Source organism: Xylaria bambusicola (assembly GCF_022495145.1).
Source record: "Xylaria bambusicola strain CBS 139988 unplaced genomic scaffold F5B22scaffold_10, whole genome shotgun sequence".
In the NCBI taxonomy this organism is placed as follows: domain Eukaryota; kingdom Fungi; phylum Ascomycota; class Sordariomycetes; order Xylariales; family Xylariaceae; genus Xylaria; species Xylaria bambusicola.
Window position 1 is genome coordinate 845,557 of NW_025953563.1, and position 26,603 is coordinate 872,159.

The 26,603-nt window shown below is 49.5% G+C and overlaps 11 protein-coding genes across 11 annotated transcripts; 6 read left to right on the forward strand and 5 right to left on the reverse strand.

Moving 5' to 3' along the window:
- Nucleotides 1-335: 335 nt before the first annotated feature.
- F5B22DRAFT_597913 (uncharacterized protein) lies at nucleotides 336-3,261 on the reverse strand (the record flags this gene model as incomplete). The annotated part of the gene is made up of 3 exons (XM_047974326.1): nucleotides 2,305-3,261; nucleotides 1,955-2,229; nucleotides 336-1,895 (listed from the first exon to the last, which is right to left on the reverse strand). Coding segments are annotated over exons 1-3 (2,528 nt in total), but the record flags the coding sequence as incomplete, so codon positions are not given.
- A 393-nt stretch (nucleotides 3,262-3,654) lies between these two features.
- Nucleotides 3,655-4,766, forward strand: F5B22DRAFT_634952 (MAGE protein; the record flags this gene model as incomplete). The annotated part of the gene is made up of 3 exons (XM_047977063.1): nucleotides 3,655-3,925; nucleotides 3,981-4,109; nucleotides 4,237-4,766. The coding sequence occupies 3 exons, from the start codon at nucleotides 3,655-3,657 to the stop codon at nucleotides 4,764-4,766; spliced, it is 930 nt and encodes a 309-aa protein (XP_047833171.1).
- Nucleotides 4,767-4,959: 193 nt separating this feature from the next.
- Nucleotides 4,960-5,572, reverse strand: F5B22DRAFT_644404 (splicing factor 3B subunit 10-domain-containing protein; the record flags this gene model as incomplete). Its single annotated transcript, XM_047978422.1, has 2 exons — nucleotides 4,960-5,250; nucleotides 5,486-5,572. 2 exons carry the CDS (start codon nucleotides 5,570-5,572, stop codon nucleotides 4,960-4,962), a joined length of 378 nt encoding a protein of 125 aa, XP_047833172.1.
- On the forward strand, nucleotides 5,518-7,289 carry F5B22DRAFT_40789 (uncharacterized protein). The gene is made up of 2 exons (XM_047971535.1): nucleotides 5,518-6,802; nucleotides 6,858-7,289. The coding sequence occupies exons 1-2, from the start codon at nucleotides 5,843-5,845 to the stop codon at nucleotides 7,227-7,229; spliced, it is 1,332 nt and encodes a 443-aa protein (XP_047833173.1). The 5' UTR covers nucleotides 5,518-5,842; the 3' UTR covers nucleotides 7,230-7,289.
- On the forward strand, nucleotides 7,287-9,147 carry F5B22DRAFT_597923 (uncharacterized protein). The gene is made up of 5 exons (XM_047974327.1): nucleotides 7,287-7,918; nucleotides 8,077-8,241; nucleotides 8,326-8,388; nucleotides 8,457-8,506; nucleotides 8,566-9,147. The coding sequence occupies exons 1-5, from the start codon at nucleotides 7,865-7,867 to the stop codon at nucleotides 8,573-8,575; spliced, it is 342 nt and encodes a 113-aa protein (XP_047833174.1). The 5' UTR covers nucleotides 7,287-7,864; the 3' UTR covers nucleotides 8,576-9,147.
- A 91-nt stretch (nucleotides 9,148-9,238) lies between these two features.
- Nucleotides 9,239-12,116, forward strand: F5B22DRAFT_597930 (uncharacterized protein). Its single transcript, XM_047974328.1, has 4 exons — nucleotides 9,239-9,518; nucleotides 9,579-9,645; nucleotides 9,734-10,458; nucleotides 10,519-12,116. Exons 1-4 carry the CDS (start codon nucleotides 9,507-9,509, stop codon nucleotides 11,650-11,652), a joined length of 1,938 nt encoding a protein of 645 aa, XP_047833175.1. The 5' UTR covers nucleotides 9,239-9,506; the 3' UTR covers nucleotides 11,653-12,116.
- Nucleotides 12,117-12,545: 429 nt separating this feature from the next.
- Nucleotides 12,546-14,059, reverse strand: F5B22DRAFT_40984 (phosphoadenosine phosphosulfate reductase). Its single transcript, XM_047971553.1, has one exon. The coding sequence runs from the start codon at nucleotides 13,914-13,916 to the stop codon at nucleotides 12,852-12,854; it is 1,065 nt and encodes a 354-aa protein (XP_047833176.1). The 5' UTR covers nucleotides 13,917-14,059; the 3' UTR covers nucleotides 12,546-12,851.
- A 2,469-nt stretch (nucleotides 14,060-16,528) lies between these two features.
- On the forward strand, nucleotides 16,529-18,784 carry F5B22DRAFT_40964 (phosphoserine phosphatase serb). Its single transcript, XM_047971551.1, has one exon. It carries the CDS (start codon nucleotides 16,935-16,937, stop codon nucleotides 18,363-18,365), a length of 1,431 nt encoding a protein of 476 aa, XP_047833177.1. The 5' UTR covers nucleotides 16,529-16,934; the 3' UTR covers nucleotides 18,366-18,784.
- A 17-nt stretch (nucleotides 18,785-18,801) lies between these two features.
- F5B22DRAFT_597935 (uncharacterized protein) lies at nucleotides 18,802-20,164 on the reverse strand. Its single transcript, XM_047974329.1, has 5 exons — nucleotides 19,865-20,164; nucleotides 19,689-19,740; nucleotides 19,409-19,587; nucleotides 19,237-19,272; nucleotides 18,802-19,131 (listed from the first exon to the last, which is right to left on the reverse strand). Exons 1-5 carry the CDS (start codon nucleotides 19,994-19,996, stop codon nucleotides 19,126-19,128), a joined length of 405 nt encoding a protein of 134 aa, XP_047833178.1. The 5' UTR covers nucleotides 19,997-20,164; the 3' UTR covers nucleotides 18,802-19,125.
- Nucleotides 20,165-20,409: 245 nt separating this feature from the next.
- F5B22DRAFT_597941 (palmitoyltransferase ERF2) lies at nucleotides 20,410-23,388 on the forward strand. Its single transcript, XM_047974330.1, has 2 exons — nucleotides 20,410-22,161; nucleotides 22,226-23,388. Exons 1-2 carry the CDS (start codon nucleotides 20,998-21,000, stop codon nucleotides 23,000-23,002), a joined length of 1,941 nt encoding a protein of 646 aa, XP_047833179.1. The 5' UTR covers nucleotides 20,410-20,997; the 3' UTR covers nucleotides 23,003-23,388.
- F5B22DRAFT_597942 (O-methyltransferase-domain-containing protein) lies at nucleotides 23,308-25,274 on the reverse strand. Its single transcript, XM_047974331.1, has 6 exons — nucleotides 25,002-25,274; nucleotides 24,673-24,951; nucleotides 24,565-24,615; nucleotides 24,091-24,499; nucleotides 23,801-23,918; nucleotides 23,308-23,742 (listed from the first exon to the last, which is right to left on the reverse strand). Exons 1-6 carry the CDS (start codon nucleotides 25,083-25,085, stop codon nucleotides 23,574-23,576), a joined length of 1,110 nt encoding a protein of 369 aa, XP_047833180.1. The 5' UTR covers nucleotides 25,086-25,274; the 3' UTR covers nucleotides 23,308-23,573.
- Between the last annotated feature and the right edge of the window lie 1,329 nt (nucleotides 25,275-26,603).

Below are 26,603 nucleotides of genomic sequence, written 5' to 3' on the forward strand. Positions count from 1 at the left end.
ACTGCTTGAGTTGATCTACGAAATGGGAATGTTATGACGGATCGGCGCTTTGATAAGGGTATTTTCGTTGGCACGTTCTGTTGATATCGGTCGGGTATGATTGCGGATGGGTACGGCAAATATCTTGTCATTTTTTTTCTCGTCCATGTGCTTCTAGCAAAATAGAGTCGTAGACCGTGTCTAGTCTTCCGACCTTGACGTGACATGATCCATACCTAGACGAATGAAAAAAAAATTGTTCTAAAAAAGTTTCGCTTGCCATTTCACAAGATGTGACTTGTATATTCTACTGTACATACTCATCTTGGTCGGGATTTAGTCAAGACGTGTGAGGTATGGTCATATATTTGTCTAACATGACATTTCATCTATTTTATGTAATGCGATGCCTCTATTTACCAGTAGTAATACATATTTACAATTACATGTACATTTTGACTTCCTCTAGAGTTGGCGGTATATATATAGACCACTACATTTAACCAGATTTCGAGCTAGCTAGCTAACCTGATTGTTTGCTACATATCCCGTATATGCTGATCATTTTATTTATATTCATTTTGACCGAACCATAGAGAGCGATCTGTGGCGAGTCGAGAACAAGATGCTAGGAAGTTCGCTTCTTCTCTGGTTGGTGATGGTGATGGTTCGAGGGTGACCTCGGCGCGACGACCGCCGCCTTGACCCCCTTCTATCGAGGTATAGCATAGTCGGTGGCCACCTTCACCTTCGCAGGGGAGACTTGCGGAGCGGTGGAGTTCGAGACCGACGAATTCGTAGGTTATGCTTATGAGTTGATTGTCATCGCTTTCTTGTTTGTTTTGGGATTCTGGTGCTTCTTCGGAGGTTTCTTCAGATGTTTCTTCAGATGTTTCTTGAGAGGATGGAGGAGGGGTAGTGGTGCTGGGGAGTAAGAGGCGTTTGGGAATTGTGAATTTTTGCCGGGGCGGCATTTCGAGCTTGCCGTCTGCGAGATCAAGACGGGCAGCACTGAGGAAGTCGCGGAGAGGCTGCCAGGCGGCGAGCGTGTGGTGATCGGGCGCCTCGAGTGTCTCGAACTGCGTCTGCGTGAAACGGACGTCGACGGGCGACGACGGGAGCATCACGTCCGTGTTATGGGCGCGGGTGATGGCCCGTAAGCTCTCGACGCCGAGGATCTGGTCGTTATCGGAGGCGACGAGTCGGAGCTCGAGGATGGGGGCTGGAGGGGTATCCCCGGCGTGTTTGGGCGCTGGCCTTGATGAGCCTGGTCTTGAGGCCGGGGCTGAGCTTGGGGACGGCCAGAAGCGGAGGACAACTGTGGATTTCGTAGTAACTACAGGTCCAGTGCCTGAATCGTTCGATTCGAACCTTGAAAGGACGAGAGGGTGGGGCGTTAATGGGGAAAAGACACGTCTTTCGGTACTGGCTAGGAGGTCTGAAAGGTGTGGTGTTGGGTCCGAGGGTTGATATGGATGCAGTATATGGCCAAAGTGAGCCGTCGTTGAGGTCCTGCCATTGTTGGACCACACAACGGGATGATTGGGAAATCCGCTGGCTGGTAGAAACTGGACGTTCTCATTCAGACCTTCATCTCTTACTAGAGGCTGGAACGGAAGTTCAAATTTCTTGATTGGCAATGCCGTGTTTGTTACAGTTTCCCCTGGACTTAGTGGCTGCGCATAACGTGCCCATTGGCTTAGTCTATCTTTCCACCCGAGTTTATCTTTACTTGTAACATCCACGATTAGTCGACCGCGATCCAAGTTGGATGGTGGATGCGAAAGTAAAGTAGAGGTCACTTGTTGTGATCCCGAAGCAGTAAGTAGAAGACGGAAGACAATATGAGAAATATCTTCTACGGCGGTGAGTCCACGAGCGGCTCTGGACTTGACATCAAGCCAGGCAACATGAAGCTACTCCCAACATCGTTAGCAGAGTGAAGAATAAGTGAAACACAGGGCTCATTACTAACCCTTCTCAAAGAATGAGTTTTTTGAACGCGACTGTTCGTGATTTTACCGACTTGTTCTAGAATTGTGTCGTCTGGCATTCCCGAGCCGAGGAGGACGACGGGGAATGTCTTGGTTTTTACGCACTGAAGTGTCTCATTAAGGTCCCTGATCACTGTATCTGTCTTGTGTTTTGTAGTGACGAGCCGGAGCATCTTCTCACGTCGGAAAGCTTCAATCTGTTCGCCAGGGTCGAGCCAGATTTTGCCCAAAGTGTTCATAAACCGCTGTGTTCCTCCTGAAACGACGTCTTAGTGTTAAAGTGCTGCCAACGTATGTTTCGATATAACTGCAATAGATGGGGGCGACTTACGCATGAGGACAGTGAATTCGTCGTCATTCAGCTCAATCCAGGTTTCGCCTAGTTGAGTCTCTAGCTCGGCTATTGATAAATGCCAACACTCACGCATCAAGCGGATAGCTAGCTTTTGTTTGGGGGTCGTTGCCTCTGACACATACCCCTGAGTTTCGTTGGTCGTGCTGGATTTAAGCCCCAAGGGCATCCAAGCTGTTCTGTTTATCATCCAGGGAAATTCAGGTTCGGATGGAGTGTCCGGGGCCATCGATAGCGAATCATCTTCCCCCTTGGTTCGGCGCCATAATATGTAATCTTGAAGTTGAGTGCTCAGATATCCCGAAGTCAAGAGACCCTGAAGCTTCTCGAACTTCTTTTTTGGCAAAACCGTGTCGGTTTCAGGCCGCAATCTATGGATGCTGGATCGAACCTCAAGCGTGGACGGGGATTCGCGCTGGCCGTCAAGAAGCTCTTCAATGCTCGGGGCTTCGGTTTCACTTTCGAGCTCGAAATGTTCCAATTCGGATAACTTCTTCCTTAGTCTTCCCCCATCCCTCATGACAATGACATGTGCAGGCTTGCCTAGCATACTGGAGTTCAAACTCCTGACGACTTCAGTCATAACTCGATTGTTGGATCTATATTGTTTGCGGACGCTAAGGTGCTTCCATCTTCCTGACCGTCTGGCGCCTTGTGGCCTGTCCTTATAGACCCGATGATCGTGCTCAGCGGCATCGTTGCTGTCGATTTGATCATTGGCGCGGCTGGCATTACTATCAGCATTGGCACTGGCATCGGCATCGGCAGCGGCAGCGCCAGTAGAATAGTTTGCTGCGTAGCGGACAGGAACTGGTGCTAATTGACGCAGGAGTCGCAGTCGACATGGAAGACATACGGCGCCAATAGGGGCGCCTCTTGCGATCATGAGGATACCTTGAATGCAAAATCAATGATGAGCCTCATTATAGGATCAATAAAAAGGTACATATCATATGCAACCGCAACTGCAACCGCTTGAATGATGGCGGCACATGGGAATTTTTTGTTATCTTATCAGTGGCAATTAAACTATATCGGGTTAGACCGACCAGACGCGTTGCGAAGACGCGGTTGCAGCAGGAGTGGTAGGCAAGTAGGTCACTGTAGGACTTTACTTCGTAGGTAGGCTAGGTAACATCTTGCTGATCTGTATTTATTTCACAGCCCACCTTCGACACATACAATCCTCAGATCTTAAAGCCCACGGCACATCACACTGCATCGGTAACAACCCGATCCCGTTGTCGTTGGCCACTACTTTGGTGCTTCTGAAACCAAACACTCGACCAGTCCACCCCAATCAGAACCCATCTATCTCCTATCATTGCCATGCCTCCTCAAGGCCATAGGCGCAGGCGGACAGCCCACGACGAAGAGGAAGAGGACGATAATTCACACAATCGGCGACCAACTAAGCGCGTCCAGGAATCCGACAATGGCTCCGATGACTCCGAAAACGACGGCGACCAAGATATCGATATGGACAGAGCCGCTGGTGATAACAGCTCCGATGACCAGCTTGTCAAGAAGCTCGTCCGTTACGCCCTCGCCTGCGAATACGCCAGGATACCGATAAAACGCGACGGTATACGAGACAAAGGTATTCGGAACTATTCCAACTCATGCGGTTACATACTGATGGTCGACCGTCGTAGTACTTGGTGCTCATGCAAGATCCTTTAGGCGAGTTTTTGACGCCGCACAAGAACAGCTGCAGAAGGTATTTGGCATGGAGATGGCTGAGTTGCCTGTGAGAGAGAAGCGCACTTTAAAAGATAAGCAAAGTAAGTCGGTCTTATTCACCCGTGAAAAAAAAACAAAAAAAAAAAACAAAAACAAACTCTCAGTTCTCTTACTACGGTGCTTGTATTACTGCTATTGTTTGAGTATGCCTACTCACCCTGCTCCCAGAAGCTGTTAAGAGAGGCGCTTCACAAGCGTCTGCATCCTCTCGCCAATATATCCTCATATCCTGCTTGCCTAAAGAATACCGCACACAGCCCGTCATCGGTCCTTCACGTCTGCCAAGCGCAGCAGAGGAGGCTGCCTATGTGGCGTTCTACACACTTGTAATCGCACTTATCACACTGTCAAGCGGTGAGCTAAGTGATATGAAGTTAAGGCGGTACTTGACACGCCTCAACGCAAGCCAGAACCTGCCAATGGACAAGACTGATAATGTATTACAAAGGCTTATCCGACAAGGGTATCTCGATAAGGTTGTGGAAAGAGTCGAAGGTGAGGAGGACGCAATTACATGGTGTGTTGGACCGCGAGGTAAAGTTGAAGTATCACCTCAGAGTATCGCCCAAATCGTAAGTGAGGTCTGGCGTGATCCGCCTGATGACTTCGAGAAAAAGCTAGAGAAAAGTTTGGGTGTACGGACGGGACAGTCTCAGACTGCAAACAGAGACAGGGAGGGAGAAGAGAATGACGAGTAGCTCTCGGATACCATCAAAAGACATAATGGACCACCTGTGAAGACTGGTGTAGCCTGTAAAAACAGTCTTTCTTTGGATAAGTGTGCTGGTGAGCAAAGATCCGATGCTATCTCATCACATACCATTCAGTCGCCCGAAAAATAGTTTGTAAGCCTGTGTGAGCCTCTGGATATCGCAAGCAGCGTGGTCGAGATCATGATTTCCCGTTCCGGCCCATCTGCAACATGTGCTCTTCCCCTTCTCGCGGAGGCGGTGGACCGCATGGCTGAATCATCTTCCGGATGAGCTGGGCTCGGACTTTGGCGGCGGGCTCGTTCTGCGCAAGCGAGATGTAGGCTAGCTGTGGTGGGTGGCCGACGAGACTCGAGTATGTATCGCGCGATATGTTCGTCCGCCATTCCCATGATGTCGTGTCTGGATGTCCCGTTCCAATGTATTTGGCCTGTAGGCGCTCAAGCTCCTGTTGCGTGCGTAGTTTGTCGGCCTATGTTCGTTAGTAATGCTTGAACCTAGGAACAAATATAAGTTTCAGGTGAATTTGTTACCATGATTTGCCGTTGAGTTCGTTGGCAGCTCTTGGAAAGGTATGTGATCGTAGTTTTATTATGAAGTAAAAGTTGTAAGTCCCTCTGCAGGTTGCGCAGTGCTCTGGGAACACTGAATGTATCCTCCTCTCTTTAGCGCAACTACCCGACTTCAGGATAACTATTAACGGATACTTGCATATTCAGCCAACCTCTTTGAATCTCTGGATCTCTCATCTCATCAATGGATATGTAATGGGTGCATTTATCGAATTCGAACATTTTACAGGTTTACATTATTGAACGATTTGTCACCGTCTCAGCTTGAAACCCTGCGTTTATAAGAGGTTGTTCGTATTCCTTTCAACTGCCGCGAGATACCTAGGCACTGGCAGTCTGTACGCGGATATTGCTTGCGCTTGGTTGACGCGAGCTTTCCCCAAAGCAAACAGCAAAAAACGGCGAAATAGAAGGGGCGAGTAGCCTGGGTACCCAATCCAGGAATTATCAAGCCGCACATAGCGAGCCGATTTGCAGAGTCTATCTTTCAAAATGCTAGACCCATGGGACGAACTTGAGACACTCCAAAAAGGGCGGCGGGACTCGCTCATATGTGCTCGTGACTTGGAGAGTATCAAAGACTCATGCATCCGAGAACATAGCAAGAAACACGTGGTTGAATGTTCGGAATGCTGGACACGCCTCATCAACCGCCTGAGAGACCGCTATCTAAACTCTCCGATCAAAGAATGGTTCTCTGGACGAAGGGCCTTTCTTCAAGAGTTAGATGATTTATTCTCTAAGGCTCGGCAAAAGGAGGTTGACTTCAAAACTATCGAAGATCGGATAGTCACTGAGAAACAGGAATGGTTTCGAGAAAGGGTCTGCAACCTTATCCTCCACTCAGGAACTAAGTCACCATCTGAGGCACGAGCGCTCCAGCAGAGGCTAAATGATCGAGATATCCCTACTAGCCAACTTGTATCAGAGTTGAGGGAGAATCTAGGCGTAGACATTGAGGAGATCTTCAAAACCTTTTCGAACAACGTAAAGACAGCGCAATCTCCATCATCACGGAATCATGCATACATAGATGCCCTATTCCAGCCTGAGCGTGACCCTGTCAACGCATCAAAGTCCCGAAAATATGTCGACATGGTTAGAGATGGGAAGCCAGCTTCGGAAGTGATAAATGTTATGACCCGTGATCGCCAGTCACTCAAAGGGGACTCAGATCAAAAGCAGAAATTGCAAAAGAAATTGGAAGAACTTCGACGCGCCAAAGCAGCTCATGAGCTTGATAAGAATAAAAGAGACCAGCTACGACAAGAAAAGGCACGAGCCGCTATGAGTAGTGCCGCCAACACCCTACCTCCGTGTTCCGTTTGCGACACCAACGTCAACGCGCAGAAATTCCTAGCGTGCGCGTTATGTCAATTGCTTAGCGATTACTACAAAGTGTTGGACAGGCCAACCTTGTTCTGCTCCGAGGGTTGTTATGAAAAAGACTACGTGAGTGCTACTTATCTACTGAGAGTGTACTTAGGATTAACGATGTACTACACAGGACACGCACGTTGCAGCGATGCACGAATGCTGTTCTGGTCTGGACTGCTTGAATCTAAGCGACGCAGATTCAGCAATGGACGTCGACGAGCCGCAGCTTGTATTTTGTCGAGAATGCGTGGAACATCTAGGACAAGGGTCTGTCTTCTGTTCCTCGCGTTGTCTTGACATGAACTTTCATCGCCATCGGGATAGAGTACATTTCCCGGAACGTGAAAGAACCCATCATGAGACATACGAAGAAGGACAGGTTGCGTTTGATCCAGAAGATGAGTCGACGTATTCAGCAGGAGATATCAAGGCGGAGGCTCTTAGTTTGCGCGATGTCATGCTCGACTGGCAGCAGAAGACGGAAGCACGTGTATCTTCATAGCTTATTGCTGAGTGTGTCTTACCGACTAATATAACGCTACTCCATCTTGATGACTACTGGCTGGCTATCTGGGCAGCGAACCAATAATTGTACCGGTCTTTGCAATACTACGCTGTGTTCCTTTTCTTATTGGGTAAGATCTACGACCTCTAAAGGCAGCGAGGACAGCTTGCTTCCTACCTAGGTAGGTAGTATTACGATCTGATGCCAGAGCGAGCTATGAGCTGCGAGCAGTCCATAATTCGGAGAAGAGAATAACTATAGTTGATAGCAATTGGCCACAAGTTATGTTGAGTAAGCTAATGAAGTTATCAAGGCAAATAGTGTGGTAGGTGAGGGGTTGGACTAGGCAAAGCACCGATCATTTTGCTATTTGTGAGTCGTGACAGCGCCGAAACGGCGATAGATGCGGGCTCGGCGCCGGTCGCTTGTTAGCACCGAGCTCTAGTGGCAGGCAGCTCCAGAAAAAGGACCAGAGCTCGGGGACTTTGCATCATCTGCGCAATCCACCCATCAAAGATCTATTGCGGTATTCCTCATTCGCTGTCCGCAACCGCACTTGATCTCCCTCACCCTACAGGTAGTCCACGGATCCCAGCCAGAAGACGAAGTCAGGAAACCTGCGAGACATCGGTATGTCCCTCGCTAACACCCTAAAGGGTGACCTGCCACAGCAGGCCCGGTCTCTGGTAAGTTACCAACCTGCTTGTTGGCTTGTCTTAGCCCATGCGTTGCGCAGCAGCCTCCCCTTCGTCGCATCTGTAGCACGATACGGTAGCCATTCTCGTTGACGTTTGCGCCCGAAAAACCTAATGCTGATGTGGCCCGCACGCTTGTGCAAGTACAGTACCGACAGCTGCTCCGCACCGGCAGCGAGTTTCAAGCCTACAACTTCCGCGAGTATGCGAAACGCCGGACGAGAGATGCATTTCGGGAGAGCAAGGGTGTTGAAGACCCAAGGCAAATACAGGGCCTCATCCAGAAAGGACTCAAGGAATTAGAGGCTATGAAGGTGTGACCTCATTTCCCCTCGGATGGCTCCCTTCCGTGTCACACGACGAGGCTGAGGACAATGATGCTGATTGATTCTTTACAGCGGCAAACTATTGTCAGCAAATTTTATCAGATCGATCGGCTGGTTGTCGAAGGCGGAAAGTCGGTACGTTTCGACATATTACATGGCTACATTCTGAATGGGCAACAGAGAGGACTAACGGGGAACTCTAGGGCAAGCAAAAGGGTAATTCCGGCGAACGCACACGGCAGAAAGACACAGGGTAAAGCCACGAACTGTATGCGACGAAACAATATGATGCGTGTGCTAACTTAACCTCAGATGGGATTGAAAGCTTCCACTTGATTCAGTATACGACGAAGGATAACGGTTGGCCATTTTCTAATACAGCACTTCAGTGTAGAGATTAGGGCATACTCCTTGTACTACTACCATCATATTCGCAAACTTGTACAGCAGGCAAAATTGTCGAACACGCCCAATTTTTTTGGCTCTGAGGAGAGCGATGAGTATAGAAATAGGTCAGGGTGAGGCTGCTCTGAGCATACTAAAGCATATCTACGCAGAGGACTATCCTGGCCTAGCCCAATGACCACGACCTAGGCCATTGGTTGCGTGTACAGTAACCTTGAGAGAGACGATGATAGATGGTCAAAATCATCTCCCTTCTGACCTTCATCATAGAATACCTGAATAAGGTCGAAACCAATAAAACCGCTGATGTGCGTTCAACAAACTGCCTACAAGCTGGTGATAGGAGTAGGCAGCGGAGGTTTAGATATTCTCCAGGGCTGTAGGGTACTAACGGTACCTAATGTAGAATAAGGTTACTTACTGCAATGTAGTGCTTGACAATACAGTGCATAGTTTTTTGATATGCACTGTATCCATCGTCTCTATACCATCTTTGTACCGTGCTAATAAATCTTATACACGGTACATGCGCCTAGACGTAGGTACCTCGCCGTGACAACAGCGCGCTTCCCAATTGTTCACAAGAGCATCATCAGATTCCATCAGATTTGCGACATGAGCGCCAGCCTCACCATCACTACCCCTAGCTCGGTCCACCATTACATGTGCCCGTCCATTTGACTCTTTACAAATCAATCATACACTATCTTGTTGTCTTATACCGAGAACCTAACCAAATCACACCGCCCCTTACCGCATTATGACCGCCGCTAGCTGGGCCTACAGAGTTTCGTGCATCTAGTCGCATCGCATATTGCATCCCTAGCAGGCTATCTCGTGCTGCAATAATGGCTCCTAATGTGAGTCTTACCCTGTTTCTTCTGCCTAGACTCAAAGCCTAACTAGAGCCTTCCACACAGTTTCGCCAGAACACACAGACACGCCGTGGCAATCGTGGCGGATATGTTGAACAAGACGACTTTGATGGTATGTCTATCTGGTACCCATCCTCCACATGTTTCTTTTGAGTAAACTTAGAAGATGGGAGACCATACTAATGATATTCACCTACCAGGGTTGCCTATTCGCCAATATCGCCGAGAATGGGTGACCATCGCGCCGCCGCCGCCACCCGATCTTACTCGCGTGAACGACATTTGGGCTACCGAGCTGCCTTACGGTATGCCCAAGGACGCACCATTGCTCCCAACCCATACACAGGAACTTCTCATGGCTGCCCGCTCGGGACGACTCTGGAAACGACCCGCTCCCGTTGAAGAAGAAGAAGTCGAGGCCGATCCCACTCTAACTGAAAAGAACGACAAGAAGGAAGACGATCCCAGCACCAAGGGCTTTCAAGTCAAGGTCTGGAAACAAGTCCCTCGTAATGCCGAGGGACCCTACGTTTCTTATCTCGGTAAACGAAGAAAAGGTACTATCACGCTGTCGTCCGATCTCCCTGCGGGGGCTGCTCCTGGTCCGACTATAACCAAGGCCACCGTCCGTCGCATCGATGCTGCTGGAAATCCGTATACGCAAGAAGTCACTTTGAACGAGGGGCAGCATGTCGATGGAGAAATCATATCTACTACTGTCGTGGCCGCGCCAGTACCAACCGTGGCAGTGGAAGCGGCTGCAACACCTGTACGAAGGCGTCCGCCTCCTCCAAAGAGGAAGCCCAAGGGACCTGGTAGAGGCCGGAAGAAGAAGCTTCCTCTGACACCCAGCACACACCACAATGCGGTTAAACCTGTGACTACGGGAGTCATACCAGGTGTACCACCAGTTGATGGAGCTCAGGTGGGTTTACTGATTGCTTTCCTTACAAATACTGTATATATCAGTCTAATCATGATTCAGGTTTTGAAAACGGACGACGAGACATCGAAGAATAACGATATCGAGATGGCTGATGACGATGATGGTGATGATGTTGAAGATGGCGAGGATGAAGGTGAAGTAGATGATGATGACGAAGATGGTGATGGAGACACAGGTTTCGTCTCGCGAGCCGATAGTGAAACCAAGTCTGACCAGATGGAAATTTCACCCTCACAGGATCTGGCTGAAAAGGCGGCTGGATCTACGCAAGTACCCCCTACTCAGGAAGTGCCCTCCTGGACAAATGCCACTCTCTCAGCTCCACTACCTCCTCTGTCACATGTTGAGGGGAGCCCTCTCAAGCACGTTATTTCTGCTCAATCCCCGGGCAGTCACCATCCCGATTCACCATCTCAAGACGATATGCCAAAGACTGCAGCTGCTGTGGATGAGGTTGAGCAAGCATGCTTTAAGTTTGAACCAGGGCTTAGCCTACCTCCGGCTATGGATGCCAGTACGGTCAATGAGTCAACCGAGACTGCTGTAATGACACCAATTGATGCACAAGTCAAGCCAGATCCCGACATAGATATGGAGGATGCTGCTCCCCTGCCTATTGATGTGCCCCCCGAGGTTGCGCCTTCGGCTGCCGAAACTCTAGAAAATCCTCAAGATACAATGGATTCATTGCCCATAGAACCGACAGATTCTAGCGAACCTATTCCTTCCGAAATACCGGTCAATGAGGGACTTCAAACCGAGATTACCAGTGTGGCGCCATCTTTAGAAACAGAAAGCCGGGAGGCCGAGGTTGCCTCATCCGGTGATGTATCCACCTCTAATGATGCCACGAACGAAGTTCAAGCAGCTGTTCCCATAGCCCAAGAGATTACAGAGCCCTCCGTGGAGCCCTCAGTCCCTGAGCCCACAGATGTTCCTCCCATCGATGAACAGCCTATATCTGCCCCTGATCTAGGGCAGTTCCTAGACGAACCAGCGGAACCCGAAGAGAACGCGGCAAATAGTCCAGACTTGTTTAGTGGACTCGAGGCGGCATTGAACCAACATGAATCCGGTAGTAGTGAGCCAGAGCCGGTGCCAGAAAAGTCGGAAGCGGCTGTACCAGTTGATGCAACGCAAGCCGCTGGGTCGCCAACCCAAACTTCCAGTTGATGGAAGTGGATGGGGGAAAAAAAGTGAAACGATGAACGCAATGATGAATAGAGTGCAAGCTTTAAAGCTTGTATTGATTTGATAAGGATTGTCAATTATGCATACACTAGATGACGGGTGCATCTGGTTTGCTAAGCGCGCGAGGATGACAATCATCTGTCATTGGATATTCTTGATGTACAGCGCCTTTTGTATTGTTAGGGATGGTTAAAGAGGCAATAATGCTCTGACACGGTCAAAGGGGTGAAAATCAATTAGTTTAACCGGGATAACCTAATTTCTCAATTCTAATTGACTATCTAGGTAGATTCTGTACTTGAAGTATGATTTGCCGCCCTTGTCAAATGCGTAGCAAGGGATGAATGATCGACTTCCTGGGAAGTCGTTGCGATGGGAGTTTCGTAGAGTAAGCAGCAGCACCCACCCACTGCTAGCCCCGCTTCTTCAACGAATCTTGCTTCTCATCTGTGACCTACCAGCCCTGTGCATCTCAAAGATAATACAAACCCTTGATGAAGATATTACTAAACGCATAGCATACAGATCGAATCATCGCAGACCGTATGACATCCCAAGGAAAGTCTAGCGGTCTTGCGAGATCTCAGCCGTGCAATCACTGGGTTCAATGATACCTGACCCACACTCACCAGAGCATCCACGATTCAAAGACTCCAGATGCTGTTCATAGAGGCACATGTCACGGGGTACAAACAAGTGTTATTTCGAACATTGTTTCTTCAAGACATTGTGAATATTTGATTCAAATGGCTAATTTCTATCTACGGTCTGGCTGGCTGGCTGATTTTACCAACCTACCTAGCAACAGAGACCCGTCATGCGCAACAGCGTCTCTCTAACTAAGTACCTAGGTACTTATCCATAACAGCGCTTTAAAGACAAAAGACTGGAAAACTCCACAAACGCCATGCAGACTTTGGAAAACAAACACAAATTGATACTGCTCCACCCTATCCATCACCTTTTGGGTTTGCTGCGCGATTCTGTTCTATTATCGAAGAAGAAGGAGGAGGAGGAAGAGATGCTAATGATGGAAGAATGCCAACCGATATGCAAGTTCGTGTAATCATGATTTGAGGCTGTCCCGGTTCGTTCGATGGGGAGAAGGGCGGGAGATAGGAGGGATGAGATGATTAGGGAGAGGAAGGGGAGGAGCGACAGCGGGAGAATGGCGACGTTGATTATAACACGGGTACCCAGCAGCCAGTAGCGAAATCTTGCCTCAGCTCCTGTTGCTGCTCCCGTTCCCTCTCGACTTTCTCCAGAGCCGAGGTGAGTTCCTCCTGAACCTCCACAGTCGCCTCGGCTGCCTCCGCAGCAGCGGCAGCGTCCTTGAGCTTCTGCTCGAGCAGGAACTGCGCATACCGCGACTTCTTGTTGTGGATGCCGCACTCGGTCTTCTGCTGGCCCTTCCATCGCCCCGCGCGCTCGTCCTCGCCGGCCGCCACGGGCGACGTCGAGTGCCAGTCGCCGACGGACTTGTAACCCTGGTCGAGCAAGGCGTTGTACGGCACGTCGTTCTCGGTGATGTACGCCTTGACTTGTGCGAAAGACCAGTCCAGCAGGGGGTTGATCTTTACTATGCCTCGCTCGTCGTCGACTTCGAGGATCGGGATCTTGTCCCGCTCGCCGCCTTGGCTGCGCCGACGACCCGTGAATACCGCCGCTACGTTCAGCTCTGCGTACGCGCGCTGCTGGGGCTCGACCTTCGCGATCCAGTCGTACAGCTCGGACGCCGTGTCGTACAGCTGCTCGCCGTAGAGCGACTCGAATTCCGACGCGGTAGACGTCCCGTCTGGCTTGAATACGTGCAGCTTGATAGCGGGGTAGCGCTCCTGCACCCGCGAGACGAGATCGTATGTCTCGCGGAAATGGTACAATGTGTCTAGGAAGATGGCGTCGACACGGGGCAGTGTGCTGTCCGAGGTCGCGAGCTTGGAGAGCATGTCGATCGTCACTAGACCTGTAAGCCCGAAGGCCGTCGTCTGGTACAGGTTGGGGAACAAGTGCATGGAGAACCGTATACGCTCTAGCGGCGTCATCTTCTCCATCTGCTGGTTCAGGTACCGCAGGTGCGGCTTCGTGAGGGTGATCTGCGGAAGACTGGTGGTGGAGGAACTGGCGGATGATGAGAAGGAGGATGTGGCTGAGGCGTAGCCTGATTCTATCTCCTCGTTCTCTACGGGCTTCATTGTGTCTAGGGCTTGGAGGTGAGGCTTGGAATGATGGGATGATACTGTGGCCATTGCGTATGGATGTGTGTGTGTGTGTGTGTGTATGTAGATGTGGAGGGAGGGAGGGATATAGTGTCTTGTACCCTAAGTGCCCGGAACGAAGAGCTGGAGACGGGGGAGAGTGGTTTTCCCCTTCTTCGTAGTGCGTGTATGGGAGTACTGGTGAGTGAGTGGGTGTAATGCTGCCGATGGTTTCTTCTGGATAGGTAGTGAGGTAGGTATAGTGGTCTGGAGTTGGTATGATGTGGTATAAAGTGATATGATGTAGTATAGAGTGAAATTATTTTCTAACGACTTATGAGAAACATAAAAGTCAAGAGCAACTGTGCGAACTATATTAGACCAAGGCCTCCTCTGAAGCGGAGATGTTTGGTCTCGTTCCTGGTTTGTAATAGTAGAGGCCGTGCTGAACAGATGCTCCGACTGACTAATTACAGCCCGACCACATCATCAATGCAAGTGCAATCAGGAAACGGTAAGTAAGTATACGCTCCATTCTACTCGGTTCCTCAAGCTCCATCGATTCACCCCTTTCTCCGTTTCCATAATTAGTAGTAGTAACCACCGATATACCTGGGGGCGCTTCTCTCTCTCCACCGGTAGGGGAGGAATATACAAGAATATACCAATAGGCTTGCTCTGTTTTAGCCCTCCCCCCTCCTTTCCTTTGGGCGTGCAGTGCTATCGCGAGCGCGAAAAAAAACTTCAAACAAAGCGCCGTTCGAGAAATTTTAGAAGACGATCACGACATCTGCGCTAGCCAGCAAGGCCGTGGTCCTGATTGGATGGGCGCCGACGTTGTTGGGATGGCGACGACTGGATATCCGGGTTCTGCCCATGGGGACCGGCTATGGCGACATCTCTTCAGCCGCATCCCGCGCCCGCCGATACCCTTTTACTACGTGTAGTGCAGGCAGGTTTTCCATAGTGCGACATGTACATGGGTGTGGTGTTCCATCACGTCAGGTTATTGCGAGACTGAAATCCACTTTTTTTTGGAACCATTGAAGACTTCATCGTTTTGCCACCCGTTGTAGAAACCGTTATAAACGACCCGAGTGTGCCTATCCTACCTACCTATGGTATGAAGCGCGATCTATTGCCTAGGTAGGTAGTCTTGATCTATACGCTTGGGATTGCGTGCTCTTACTAAGAACGTCATATTCGAAATCATCGAGTCACTGATTTCATGTCTATCCTTTTATACTGGTATCTGAGGCGATGACTCACTTTACTGTTTGTAGCTACGTGTGTTTTATGGCCCAATTCAACACTATTATTGCGTGATGTTCTTTAGCTCTCTTGTGCCATATCGGCGTCAAGTAAAACTTGTGAGTTTCCGCTTGGCCGTGACACAAGAGGGCCGGGCCAAGCCTTCAGCCCGATGACTGGCGTGATCAATCTTTATCTTTCGCCATCATTTCTTCATCTAGTGCTATTTGCGATATCACGCAATAGATAAAAGGCGAGCTTGCCGCTCCTGCACTTGAATGAACTCCGCGCGTTCGTTTTGCTGGCGAAACGAGCCTGCTTGTGGGCTTGCCTAGACCTATGTAGTGTGTAAGTCGTCGGTATGGGAGATGGATCGACATTTCCGTTCGCCAGTGTCACTACACCTCAAAAGTCGTGCTTTCAAGGCTTAAAGACCCGACGACTTGTCGATACATTCTCATATGAGCCTGTTATCTCGAGATGGACAAGCCAACACAGCGTATTTGCCTGCATCTCTTGGTGATCTATCATGAGATGTAAGACATGCATGCATAGCCGTCAACCGGTACACAGACGGGGACTAGGCCCACGGCATCGATGTCGCAATCGTCAAGATTGATGGCGCTTAACAAGCCCGGAGATAGTTATCTTTGTTGTTCCAGTTAGTGTTCTTGAACATTTTTCCTTCGGACGGTTGTCGGATTGCTTACATCATATAGTTGGCTAGGTCGCATAGGAGGGTAGGGATGGCGACGTTGCACGCAATCGCCGGGTGTCGGTACAACATGGGGCAGATATGGGGCTAGAAAAGAGCCGCCCGACTGCCGTCGTGCAGGTCCAGAAGCCTTCCTAGCCGGTTTATCCCAGGTTTTATCCCATGCAGAGCTACTGTACAGTCGATTCGCTGGGCAGAGGCCGGGGTGGGAAGAGACTTGCCCAGACCAGGCACATCCTGGCGCACGGCATGGCACACGTAAGTAGCTTATATCGACGTTTTCGACGTGCATCTCAGCTGTAGTTGCTGGTACAGAACTGGTAGTTGACCTTGCGCCGATGAATGCTTCCTACTGGTTGGCGTCTTTGTCTTTGGGGCACAACCCGATTCCAAGTACCGAGATTGCCGAGAGGGATGGATGTGGCCCGTGATGAGGGTCCCGGTGGCCTGTACATAGTACTTCCTGCCATCCCACCACACGACCTTACATGTATTCCGAAAGGAGGCCATTTTCATCAGGCTTAGGTAATATACACGCTAACTTTTGGCTCTTATCTAATCTGGAACCAATGCTGCATAAGCCACAGTCTGCCACAGCTAACGACATTTTCTCCCTTTCAACTCCCCACCGTGATTGAGTATGGTACGATGCCAGCCACAGATACCTCTGACCACAGCTGTGTTGTCATACTACGGTAAGTACCTTCTGGATCTGTTCTGGAGGCAGGACTGCCCAGCACTTTTTCATTAAAGAAAATGACGACATGCCTTATAATACCTTTCCCGATCCGAGTTAGTCTTCACGTGGACTGGCTTGGCAACCGTCGGTCAGTTCCCTGTCAGACCCTGTCTAGAATCCGATACTCCTCAATGCCTAAACATCGATCGTGTTCTCGAGTCGCGATCAACGCGAACTGAGCAGAAACCGAGGTCCCTTACACTAGTGAAAATTCAATTCGTCTGTCGTTCATACTAGGGACCGTATACTCCCATCTGCAAGGTCAGCATCTTCCCTAAACGGCGTTAACCTTGCATAGCCCCCGAAGCTATTCCTAAGGTTGTTTTCTGCATCTGGTATAAACAGTCTTTTAAGCTGTATCGATATGGATACCCAAGACAACCCCGCGGCGAAACAGGTCCGTGCTGAGCGGCCTCAGTTTTCGTCAATGCGAAGCGGCTCGTTCCTGAGTGAACACCAACAGTATCGCTCTCCTGTCCAGCCCGATCAAAACCATGGCAACTACACTATAGATACAGTCGTCGAGGATCTGCAGGGCGCCCGAATCTCGCCCTCCAAGTCTTTCGGTCCCTTTAATGGAGTGCCTAGTAAAGACGAGCCCCCGCGTATCGTCGAAGGCTTGAGCCATGACTTCAGCCACCCCAACTGTGCGCCTCCGAGGGGCACTGCATCACAGCGCATTATTGCGACCTTGATGTACAAGACAAAATCCTCCAGCGCTGCTCGTTCGCCGCACCTGGGCGCTACCTCATCCCCAAATATCCCGGCCAACTTTGCGCCGACGACCAACCCGGAGAAGTTCCCCCTCGAGCCTCCTTCATCTGACGAAGCCGAGTCGCTGGACAACATTTACGGGTCTTACGTATCCCCTATGTGCATCACCTCCTTTCTTCATCTCATGTCCTCTTTTCCTCTGCCACAAGGTGTGAATGAGGCCACATCCTCCCACCGTTGTCTCGACGACCCTGAGCATCCCCTGGTTGTCGAGCTGACCCTTGCTCCGGCGCCCGCCCCTGATTATCTCTCGTTAGTCGATCTTCGCAAGCATGAGTTGATATATCGCTTTGAGCAGGAATGGAATGTCGACGTTGTTCTCCAAGCCGACACTCTATGGCGCCGGCATCCACGCCTTGTCGTCTTCGACATGGATAGCACCTTGATCACACAAGAAGTCATTGATCTCATCGCTGCTACTATAACCGACCCCCCAGATCTTGCCGCCAAGGTCGCCGATATCACTCACCGTGCTATGCTCGGCGAATTAGAATTTGACGCCGCGTTCAAAGAGCGGGTGGCGCTTTTAAAAAACCTGCCTTCTAGTATCTTTGACCAAATTAAACTTGTACTCGATGTAACTAAGGGTGTACCACAACTTCTCAAGGCGTTCAAGAGACTGGGTATCAAGACAGCAGTGGTATCGGGTGGTTTCCTACCTCTAACAAGCTGGCTGGCGGAAGAACTAGGCATCGACTACGCGTATGCAAACGAGGTTGTGATCAGTGACGCAGGACGGCTGACTGGCGAAGTCCTCGGAAGAATTGTTGGGAAAGAGCGCAAACAGGAGCTGCTATTGGAGATTGCTAAGAAAGAGGGCATACCGCTGGAGCAAGTCATCGCGGTTGGTGACGGTGCCAACGACCTGCTGATGCTGGCCACGGCAGGCCTGGGCGTGGCGTGGAACGCGAAGCCCCTTGTCCAGATGGAGGCCAGCGCGCGCCTGAATGGCGATTCGCTGCTTGATCTGCTCTATTTGCTTGGATTCATGCGCGAGGAAATTGACATGCTGACAACATGACCTGCCTATATACCTATATACCTACCTACCTAGGCACTGGGTGCGTGGTAAGGAATGAGTCTGGCAGGATAACCTCGTAGATTTATTACCACGCCCAGAGATGAAGACCTAGAGATTCCCTGACTGTTTTTGAATTGTCTGAGATGGGTTTGTTCACATGCCGGTGTATGGGATAGGCTTCATTTAAACGGCTAGGATATCTATCTCATTTGGAGAAACCAACCAACTAATTGAGCGTGGTTGTCGAATGAGGAAAATACAGAAAGGGGTAAGCCCTTATATCAAACAGTGGGAAAAACGTGGACTGCTGCTGGCTTCTGTGATTGTTGAGATGAGGAACGTAAATTCATAGGCCTGGTACAATTCTGGGTTAGTCAAGTCTTTAATTCTGGTCCTTGTTGACTCCCTTTACGTGTAAGTAACGTAGAGAGTAATACGTGATTTCAAACAATAGAGACATTGATTCAAGTAGTTTAGCTTGTTAAAACAATCTTTCTCTTAGGCAGAGCGCAAGTAGTATCATTATGTACGTTTTGAAGGATATCTCTTGATATTTAGAACCACTATTTTCGCCTTGATCTATGCCCCATGCGACTAGGAAAGAGAGGTGCGGGACACATCGTAGTTTAGAGGTGCAACATTTGCCATTCGGATGATATGTGGTTATGTACAGGTAGGGCGGACGCCGAGCCGTCTAGGTTAGAACAAAGGAAACGGGATACGTTTGGCTGCAGACTTGCTTTCTTCGACGCACACATATCTAGTACTATAGTTTGGATGTTAGCTTCTGTTAATTGAGTGCTCTGGAGTGGAAAGGGGCGATTGAACTCTAGCTCAACATATGGATATGTTGTTATTGGGAATTACTTACGTCCTTGCCCCATTTGTTGTACTTGTCGTGAAGACGCTGTGAAACCCATGAATTAGCGACTGCTCAATTGATTTTGGAGTTGAATGCTTAGTGGGACAGGTGGTGCCAGAGGTATCCCGAAAAGGGAGCACCCCGGAAGTTGTTGATACGAAGAGTCATGGAGTATGTGTACCTTGGGGAGGTTGACGTCGGGAATGACGACGACGTTGACAGCGCTGGGAGCGTCCTTGGGCTCGGCGGATCCATCACCGCCGGGGTGATAGCGGTATTTGCCGTCTGTCGCACCGGTCTCCCAGGGCATGCCGGACTTGGCCACAGGAGCTTCGGATGTGGCGCTGGTGGGTGATGTGCCTGAAGACAAGAAGATGCTCATTAGCCGATAATTGGCTAGAAGGAGGACGAACATGGACCGTGGGAGCTGTTGATGTCTGGTCGAATGCATCAAGACGTACCGAAGTAGATACCTGCACCACCAAAAGCGAGAAGCATAACACCTCCCAGGATCTATACGGCGATGGATGGTCAGTCAGTTTGTTGGTCCTACAGTACAAGACGCTCGAGAGTGATTCAACAGCGTCTGGTTGGCGGGTGCAATCGATATTGGTTGGGAGGTCGGGATATGACGCACCATAACCTCGGGGTTGCGCTTCTCCTCAGCCTTCAGAGTGGGATCGGAGTCCTGGATGAGGCGGCGGGCCGAGGTGGAGAAGGTCCTCCTGGAGGACAGGAGAGCAGCTCGTCGGGCGATGATGGACGACATGGCGGCGGTTGGTCGAGGAGTGGAGTGGTGTTCGTAGATTGACGAGATCGAGACGACGTAGCAATCGAGTTATTGACGCTGGCTGTTTGTGAGGTCCGACCGTCTACAGAGCTGCACAAAGATCAGGCTAGGGAGCCCCGGGCGTCAGGCCATATCCAGTGTACCTTCGTACCTCTAAGGGAGCTGATTGACCAATGAGAGCTGCTTACTTCGACTAAGCTCGGCTACGGCGTTGGACTCTGACATCGATTGTGGCTGCAGGTGGTGATGGCCAGCACAGCCACTACACCGCACGCTCTTTCTGGAAATAGAGATGTGGCTGTGCACGCTGCAAGACGACCAATAACGAGCAAGAGGCGTTTGAACGTCATCACGCGCGCTGTCTTGGCGCAGGGAGGCTGCAAACCCACCACGGCACTCGCTGACCACTGACCAGTCATCGCAGAGTGGCCCCTGATTTCTGACTTGACTTGATAATTCCAAGTCCACCTTTCAACATCGCGACTCGACGTCAATTTCTACTACAACTTGTCTCACGCCTCGCCTCGCCTCGACTCGCGTCACTGCGACCTGCCGCTCCCTTCAGTTACGATTCGATTCCAGTTTTCCTTGCTTCTAAAACACCGCCGTTGCCGACTCTCATATTCCCAGCCTTCAAGTCTGCCGTGCGGACTTTCGATAATCTAGCTGTACCATACATAGCCCCTTGTTGTAAACATTCCTTTAGGCCTTCACTTTTCGCCCTACGAATCACACGCCGCTTCCGCCGCCGACGACGACGACGAAGACGACACCTATATACGTCTAATTCCCTTACCTGTCGCGTTCTCGCACTCCACTGCTGCTCTACCCAACTTGAATTCTAGCTATTCTCAATACAGTTTGCCAGCCTCCTCGATTCGGATACTTAAGAGCATGTCGTCATACCTGTAAAATATTACGCCTCAACTGAAAACGCCTTTATTGCTCAAATTGAATTTCCGTATCGATGATTCATAGCCATGGCTGCTCCTGCTCGGACTACGGACAATGAGAGTTCGCCCGCCCCTCTGTTCCCCCCGGCGCCCCCAAGTGTCATATCCTCTCGTATGACAGATATAGCATCCGAAGATGGCGATGCAATTGAAGCAGCCGTCAAGAAAATCAACCCTGCGACTGAATCGCGTCCGGGGACAGCAACTGGTACATCATCAGCTCGAGGCGGTAACTGGTCGCAATCTCTGCCACTCCGAAAGGGCCTACAGCGAGGTAGTCTTAGTGGCAGCATAGCGAGTGGGAGACCGTTGAGTTCTGCCAGTAAAACCAGTAGGAGTCATGCCCCTTTAGCATCCCAAGCGTTTTTTCGACCGATGAGCTCTCAAAAGCTTCAAGCTCAACGAGCGCCACGCCCGCCATCCCTCGGTCAGCACCGACCGAGCATTGACGACTTGCCGGACGAGGATGATCAATCCCATATTGCGCCACACGAAGTTCGCGTCCCAGCGGCCATGAATCGTAGTAGTCTGCCCACTAGCGACCTAGCTGATGTGCAGCTACCGCCATCGCGAGGTACGGAAACTACGGAGATCTACGACCATGTTACATCTACCGCAAGCCCTACGCACGGCCACTACCCAGCCGTTAGCGTGACTGATAGCGTCAGCCCATTGTATCGGAAACAGGCCGAAGAGAAGGGGCTATCTTTAAATCTTGATAAAAGCAACAGTTACCGGAATAATGCCAACGCTCTAACCCCTATCAAGACGCCGCACTCGTTCAGATCTAGCTTGTTTATGCCGGGCATGGGCGACTCATCAACTAACCGCCCAAATCATGATATGCGCGGCGCAGAAAAGTTGTCATCTGGTACTTCATCTCCGCGGCCAACCTCGAATGCAGCTGAAGCTACTACTAAAGAAGTAAACCCCAACCCTCGTCTTGGTCGCAACCATGAGTATTTCGAAGGCAATACAGTATTCTGCCTGGGTGGACGTTTCCAGAACACTAGGCATCGACCGATCAATATCGGTACCGGACTTCTTATCATTTTGCCGGCTGCTTTATTCTTTGGGGGAAGTGCCCCATACTTATGGCATCATCTGTCACCGGCAGTTCCCATCATCTTCGCCTACATCTTTATCATCTCGCTGTCCTCATTCATCCGTGCATCCGTGTCGGATCCAGGGGTAAGTTCAGCTTGAATAATCTCTTTTCGTGAATCCTCATAGACTGACGTTTCGCTTTACCTAGATACTACCTCGGAATCTTCATCAATTTCCGCCAGCGGATGAAAATGAAGATCCCCTCCGTTTGGCACCTCCAACTAATGATTGGACATTGATTAAATCTGCTGAACCGAGTATAGCTGCTATGGAGGTCCCGACCAAGTTCTGTAGGAGTTGCAACATTTGGCGGCCACCCCGCGCTCATCATTGTCGTCTGTGTGACAATTGCGTCGAGACTCAGGATCACCATTGCGTCTGGGTTAATAACTGCGTAGGGCGTCGAAACTACCGCTACTTCTTTACCTTTGTCACTTCGACTATGATCATGGGTATCTACCTTATTGGTGTCTCATTTGCCCAGATTGGTATCTATTCACATCGAGAGGGAATCTCATTTGGCGATGCAGTTGGTCATTCCCGTATTGCTCTTGCTCTGATTATATACTCCATTATCGGCCTTCTCTATCCAGCTGCGCTGACCGGATACCACCTGTTTTTGATGGCGAGGGGCGAAACAACAAGAGAATTCCTGAACTCACATAAGCTCCTCAAACAAGATAGATACCGGGCCTTTACACAGGGAAGCATGTGGAGAAACTGGGTAGTCGTACTATGCCGTCCCCGACCACCTACCTATTACCGCTTTAAAGATCTTTACGAGGAAGGCGACCAGCGTTTCGGAGAGCGGCGAAACCCGCAGGAAACTAGAAGGCCTGCTGCCACCCAGGACGTGGAAATGCACTCTGTACGGCCGTTCCAAGGTCCGGTATCCCTACGTAATGAAGTGTCGACGCCGCGATAGACACCCCTATTTTCTACCCAGTCCGGAGCTCGCTGTAGAGCCACCTGTCAAACCATTTTCTGTATTCTTTTTATTGATATTGCTCTATACCCATAATAATCGTTCGTTTCATGCACATAATCTTCTTGATACCACGGGGTTTTATTTCAAGCATAGTATTTGGTGTCGTAGTTCCCTGCCCGGCGGCCGCAAAGAAGATCTGATGTATTAGGTAGCACTAGAAGTGCTGTCTTTGCTTGTACGTGTATGTGTATAAGTTTATCTTTTTTTTTATTTCTTTGAGAAAGCGATGGTGGGATTGGGTATGCTATGCTGCGTTTTCTTTTTGTTTTTTTTTTCTCACAGAATTAGATAGATGAATGTGATGACCCTTTTAATGTCCTTCGTATGTTGAGAAATTATCTTAATTTAGATCATTGATAAGTCATCATAGACAGGAATCCAATTGGTAAGACAGTTTTAAGAAGCAGTGACTTATTCCTCTGGAGAACTACAGCGGTCATCAAAGTTAAGTAAGTTATGATAAAACAGTTTTAGCTGATTACGAAATGCAGCAGATATCCCTCTCATCCTAAGCCTCTATATCCCATCGTAGATCTAGGATTGTAAGAGCCGAGTTTTTCATCTGAATTGCCGACTTCAAAATGAATCGGTTGTCTGCTTTGGAAAAGAATGCTCGCCAGTCCTCGACGGACCGGTCTCGACCGTTAAATAGGCTTGTCATGATCAAATCGGCATGGCTTTATATATCGAGTGATTAGTATTGACGATGAAAGTACGACGAGCAGGGGGTCTTACCGGATTTCTTTCTCTTTCCAAAGAGGAACTGCGCCGGGTTCTGGCATACATGTCTCTTGGATTACGATTCTTGCGTTGGGTTTTAGTGCGGGGATTAAGGCGCGGAGAATAATGATGCCTGGATTCTTGTTAGCGGGAACATCGCGGAGGTCAAAATGGATAGAGATGGCATGAATAAATCCTTGTGTGTGTTTCGCGTAGATAGGCGTTGAGAGACATACTGTAGGAAAGAGCGTTAGTATATATATATATACACACGGAAGATAGGGAACAGAAATGAAGAGCGCACCAGTATTTATCAGACCAATTGCGCATAACCCATCGGATATGATATACATCAGCCTGCACAGTCTGCGGAGCGAACATATCGTGCGCCGCGAAAGTAACGCGTCCTTTCAGGTCCGCGGGCACATCGTCTGCGGCGCCCTGAATGACTTCCTGCTTATCTTGTACGACAATTTCTAGTTCTGGAAAGCGTCTGGCTAGATAGATCGCTACGTTTCCGCGATTGCCGCCTATGTCTACGACTTTTGCTTTCCCGAGAGAAGACCAAGCGTAGTTGTCGATCCCGTGCCGGATATCGTATTCAGGATGTGCCGTGAGGGCTTTCATGGCCCCTGAGAATCGGAGAGCGCGATCTGGAGATGCGTGGAAAAACTCGTAAAGAGATAGGGGTGTGTTGTGGGCTAGCGAGAAAGCCTATGTAAGCGTGAGAAGTTGTATCTATTCGGTGCGATTTGTTCTTGAGATGCGAGATTGCTTACTGTTTCGTTGAGCTCCTCGGACTTTGGCCATTTCTGCATCGCGTCGAATGTCTGTGTAGACAGTTAGTTAGGCAACTGACACTTAAGGAAATTTATATAAGGATTTACTTTAACAGATGCAGGCCAGACTTCGCGAGCAGACATCACGAGAAAGTCTCTAACGTTTGGATCCGTGATGGCTTTGGATATGTTGGTGTGAGCGACCATCTCTGGCTCGGGCTCGCAGAATGTTCGCATAGCCATCGCGTAGCGGAGAATCCTGCGGACGTTCACTTCGCTCAAACCTGTCTTTGCCGCGATTTCTTGGAATGATATTTGGCCCCCAATAGGAACCATATCCGCAATACCTAGATGGCTTATGACTTGGAAGGGTAGTAGCTTGTTTAACTAAACATAATTAGAATGAATGCTTGACTTGTTGTATTAAAGGGACTTACTGTTACTTCTTGGATCAACAGTGCCATGGGAGATAGAAGAAGATCGTGAAGCTCTGAAGTAGCGTCGAGTATCACATTCTGCATGTCGAGAACATCGTCGGGGCATCTACGTCAAATGAGGGCGTTGGATGACCCTTCGATCTGAGAATTTCGTCAAACTTCGCAACCGTATTGTGGATTGTTGACGCGAGCTCAACGATGCGCGTTGGTGATACTGGTTTTAGGGATGCCATCACAGGCTCTACTTATTTTCTACAACTGAATGGAGGTAGCTGATAATTGAGAATATGAGAAAGGAGGATACGGACAGAAAGCAGCATTTAGCAGTATTTGAAGGGTTGTGAGATGGTATCACGGCTGAAAAGATACGATGACCTGAAAGCCACCATGAGGGGTATCTCAGCTCGCCCCCCCTTAGGGTGGGCTACAAGGTTCTGGTGATCAACAAATACTACCGATTGTACATCTGAGCCTTTTGTATGATTTGTCTTGCTGCTGGCGCGTTGACTCCCCAACATCGAGGCTTAGCGTTGACAATATATATGCTCATACAAGGGTATCACAACTGGATCTAATGTGGTCTTTCGTGTTCCTCTATTTCTAACTTGAAGAGAATATGTTCATCTACCTATGGCAATGGATGATGAATTTCTCGAAGAGAGAAGAAGAAAACTTTAAATAGGTTAACTTCAATTGGTCATTGCATTGGATGGGGAGTGCTACGTACTAGATCATGAGTTGATGGGTCGGTTTTTCGCCTGCAGCTCTGGCAGGCTTCCAAAACACCAATTTTAATGATTATACAGGATAGAGAATCAGAGGGTTCCATGAAACCTGGCCGATAATGGCCTGAGATATAAGAAGTTACTCCTAAGAAATAAACTTTCCATTGTAAATCGATTGTCCAGCGGCTTTGATCTAGAAGCCTCATCGCCATGTCTTTTACAAAACATCATGTGATAACATGGTTACCAAGACGCCTATCGGCGTATTGTCTGACTGAATACATCTGTGTTATGAGAAATTGCCTTTTAGAAAGGCGTAGGTGACTACAAAGCTCAGGAGATCTCTATTGGTCCTGAAGGAGGATAAGTCAAGCCCGACCTGTAGACGCCACTCACCTGAGAGGCGCACCTTGCTCGCCGTATCCCACGACACGCCCCCTCGTTTTCCTATTGTTCTAGTTCTCAATTAAGTTGGTACAGCGTCTTGATACTTATGAAAAGGCCCGCTCCTTTCGATGGTCCTCACACCGCCTAGGCCTCCAGCATGGCCATATCCATCTGATCACACCTCGTCTGTCAGGTGATATAGTCACATAGCCCTAGGGGTGGCTGTATTAAACCTATTGTCTATATAAAGGGGTGTTGGACCCCCTTCGAGAGTTGGAAGGTTCAGGATTCAATGGATATTGACGCCTATACTACCCCTTCTGCCTACCTACTTGACTGTGACTGGCCTTCTACCCACTCTAGGGCCCTTCCACCTGACATTGTCATTGAAAATCGCCAAACTCTTCGTTTTACTCACATCGACAGCATCGAGGATATTGAGATAGCCCTCGTCATCCAATCACGCAAGATGTTGCAAGGATGGTACGTC

Excerpts from the sequence above, each read along its gene's own strand:
- F5B22DRAFT_40789 (XM_047971535.1), top strand. The coding sequence starts at position 5,843 with ATGCTAGACCCATGGGACGAACTTGAGACACTCCAAAAAGGGCGGCGG. Across the intron at positions 6,803-6,857 it reads GTTGTTATGAAAAAGACTAC|GACACGCACGTTGCAGCGAT; the intron begins GTGAGTGCTACT and ends TGTACTACACAG.
- F5B22DRAFT_597923 (XM_047974327.1), top strand. The coding sequence starts at position 7,865 with ATGTCCCTCGCTAACACCCTAAAGGGTGACCTGCCACAGCAGGCCCGG. Across the intron at positions 7,919-8,076 it reads CACAGCAGGCCCGGTCTCTG|TACCGACAGCTGCTCCGCAC; the intron begins GTAAGTTACCAA and ends GTGCAAGTACAG. Across the intron at positions 8,389-8,456 it reads TTGTCGAAGGCGGAAAGTCG|GGCAAGCAAAAGGGTAATTC; the intron begins GTACGTTTCGAC and ends GGGGAACTCTAG.
- F5B22DRAFT_597930 (XM_047974328.1), top strand. Across the intron at positions 9,646-9,733 it reads TGAACAAGACGACTTTGATG|GGTTGCCTATTCGCCAATAT; the intron begins GTATGTCTATCT and ends TTCACCTACCAG. Across the intron at positions 10,459-10,518 it reads CACCAGTTGATGGAGCTCAG|GTTTTGAAAACGGACGACGA; the intron begins GTGGGTTTACTG and ends ATCATGATTCAG.
- F5B22DRAFT_40984 (XM_047971553.1), bottom strand. The coding sequence starts at position 13,916 with ATGGCCACAGTATCATCCCATCATTCCAAGCCTCACCTCCAAGCCCTA.
- F5B22DRAFT_40964 (XM_047971551.1), top strand. The coding sequence starts at position 16,935 with ATGGATACCCAAGACAACCCCGCGGCGAAACAGGTCCGTGCTGAGCGG.
- F5B22DRAFT_597935 (XM_047974329.1), bottom strand. The coding sequence starts at position 19,996 with ATGTCGTCCATCATCGCCCGACGAGCTGCTCTCCTGTCCTCCAGGAGG. Across the intron at positions 19,741-19,864 it reads AGCGCAACCCCGAGGTTATG|ATCCTGGGAGGTGTTATGCT; the intron begins GTGCGTCATATC and ends ATCGCCGTATAG. Across the intron at positions 19,588-19,688 it reads TGGTGCAGGTATCTACTTCG|GCACATCACCCACCAGCGCC; the intron begins GTACGTCTTGAT and ends TCTTGTCTTCAG.
- F5B22DRAFT_597941 (XM_047974330.1), top strand. The coding sequence starts at position 20,998 with ATGGCTGCTCCTGCTCGGACTACGGACAATGAGAGTTCGCCCGCCCCT. Across the intron at positions 22,162-22,225 it reads CATCCGTGTCGGATCCAGGG|ATACTACCTCGGAATCTTCA; the intron begins GTAAGTTCAGCT and ends CGCTTTACCTAG.
- F5B22DRAFT_597942 (XM_047974331.1), bottom strand. The coding sequence starts at position 25,085 with ATGCAGAATGTGATACTCGACGCTACTTCAGAGCTTCACGATCTTCTT. Across the intron at positions 24,500-24,564 it reads CCGAGGAGCTCAACGAAACA|GCTTTCTCGCTAGCCCACAA; the intron begins GTAAGCAATCTC and ends ACGCTTACATAG. Across the intron at positions 23,919-24,090 it reads CAATTGGTCTGATAAATACT|GCATCATTATTCTCCGCGCC; the intron begins GGTGCGCTCTTC and ends ACAAGAATCCAG.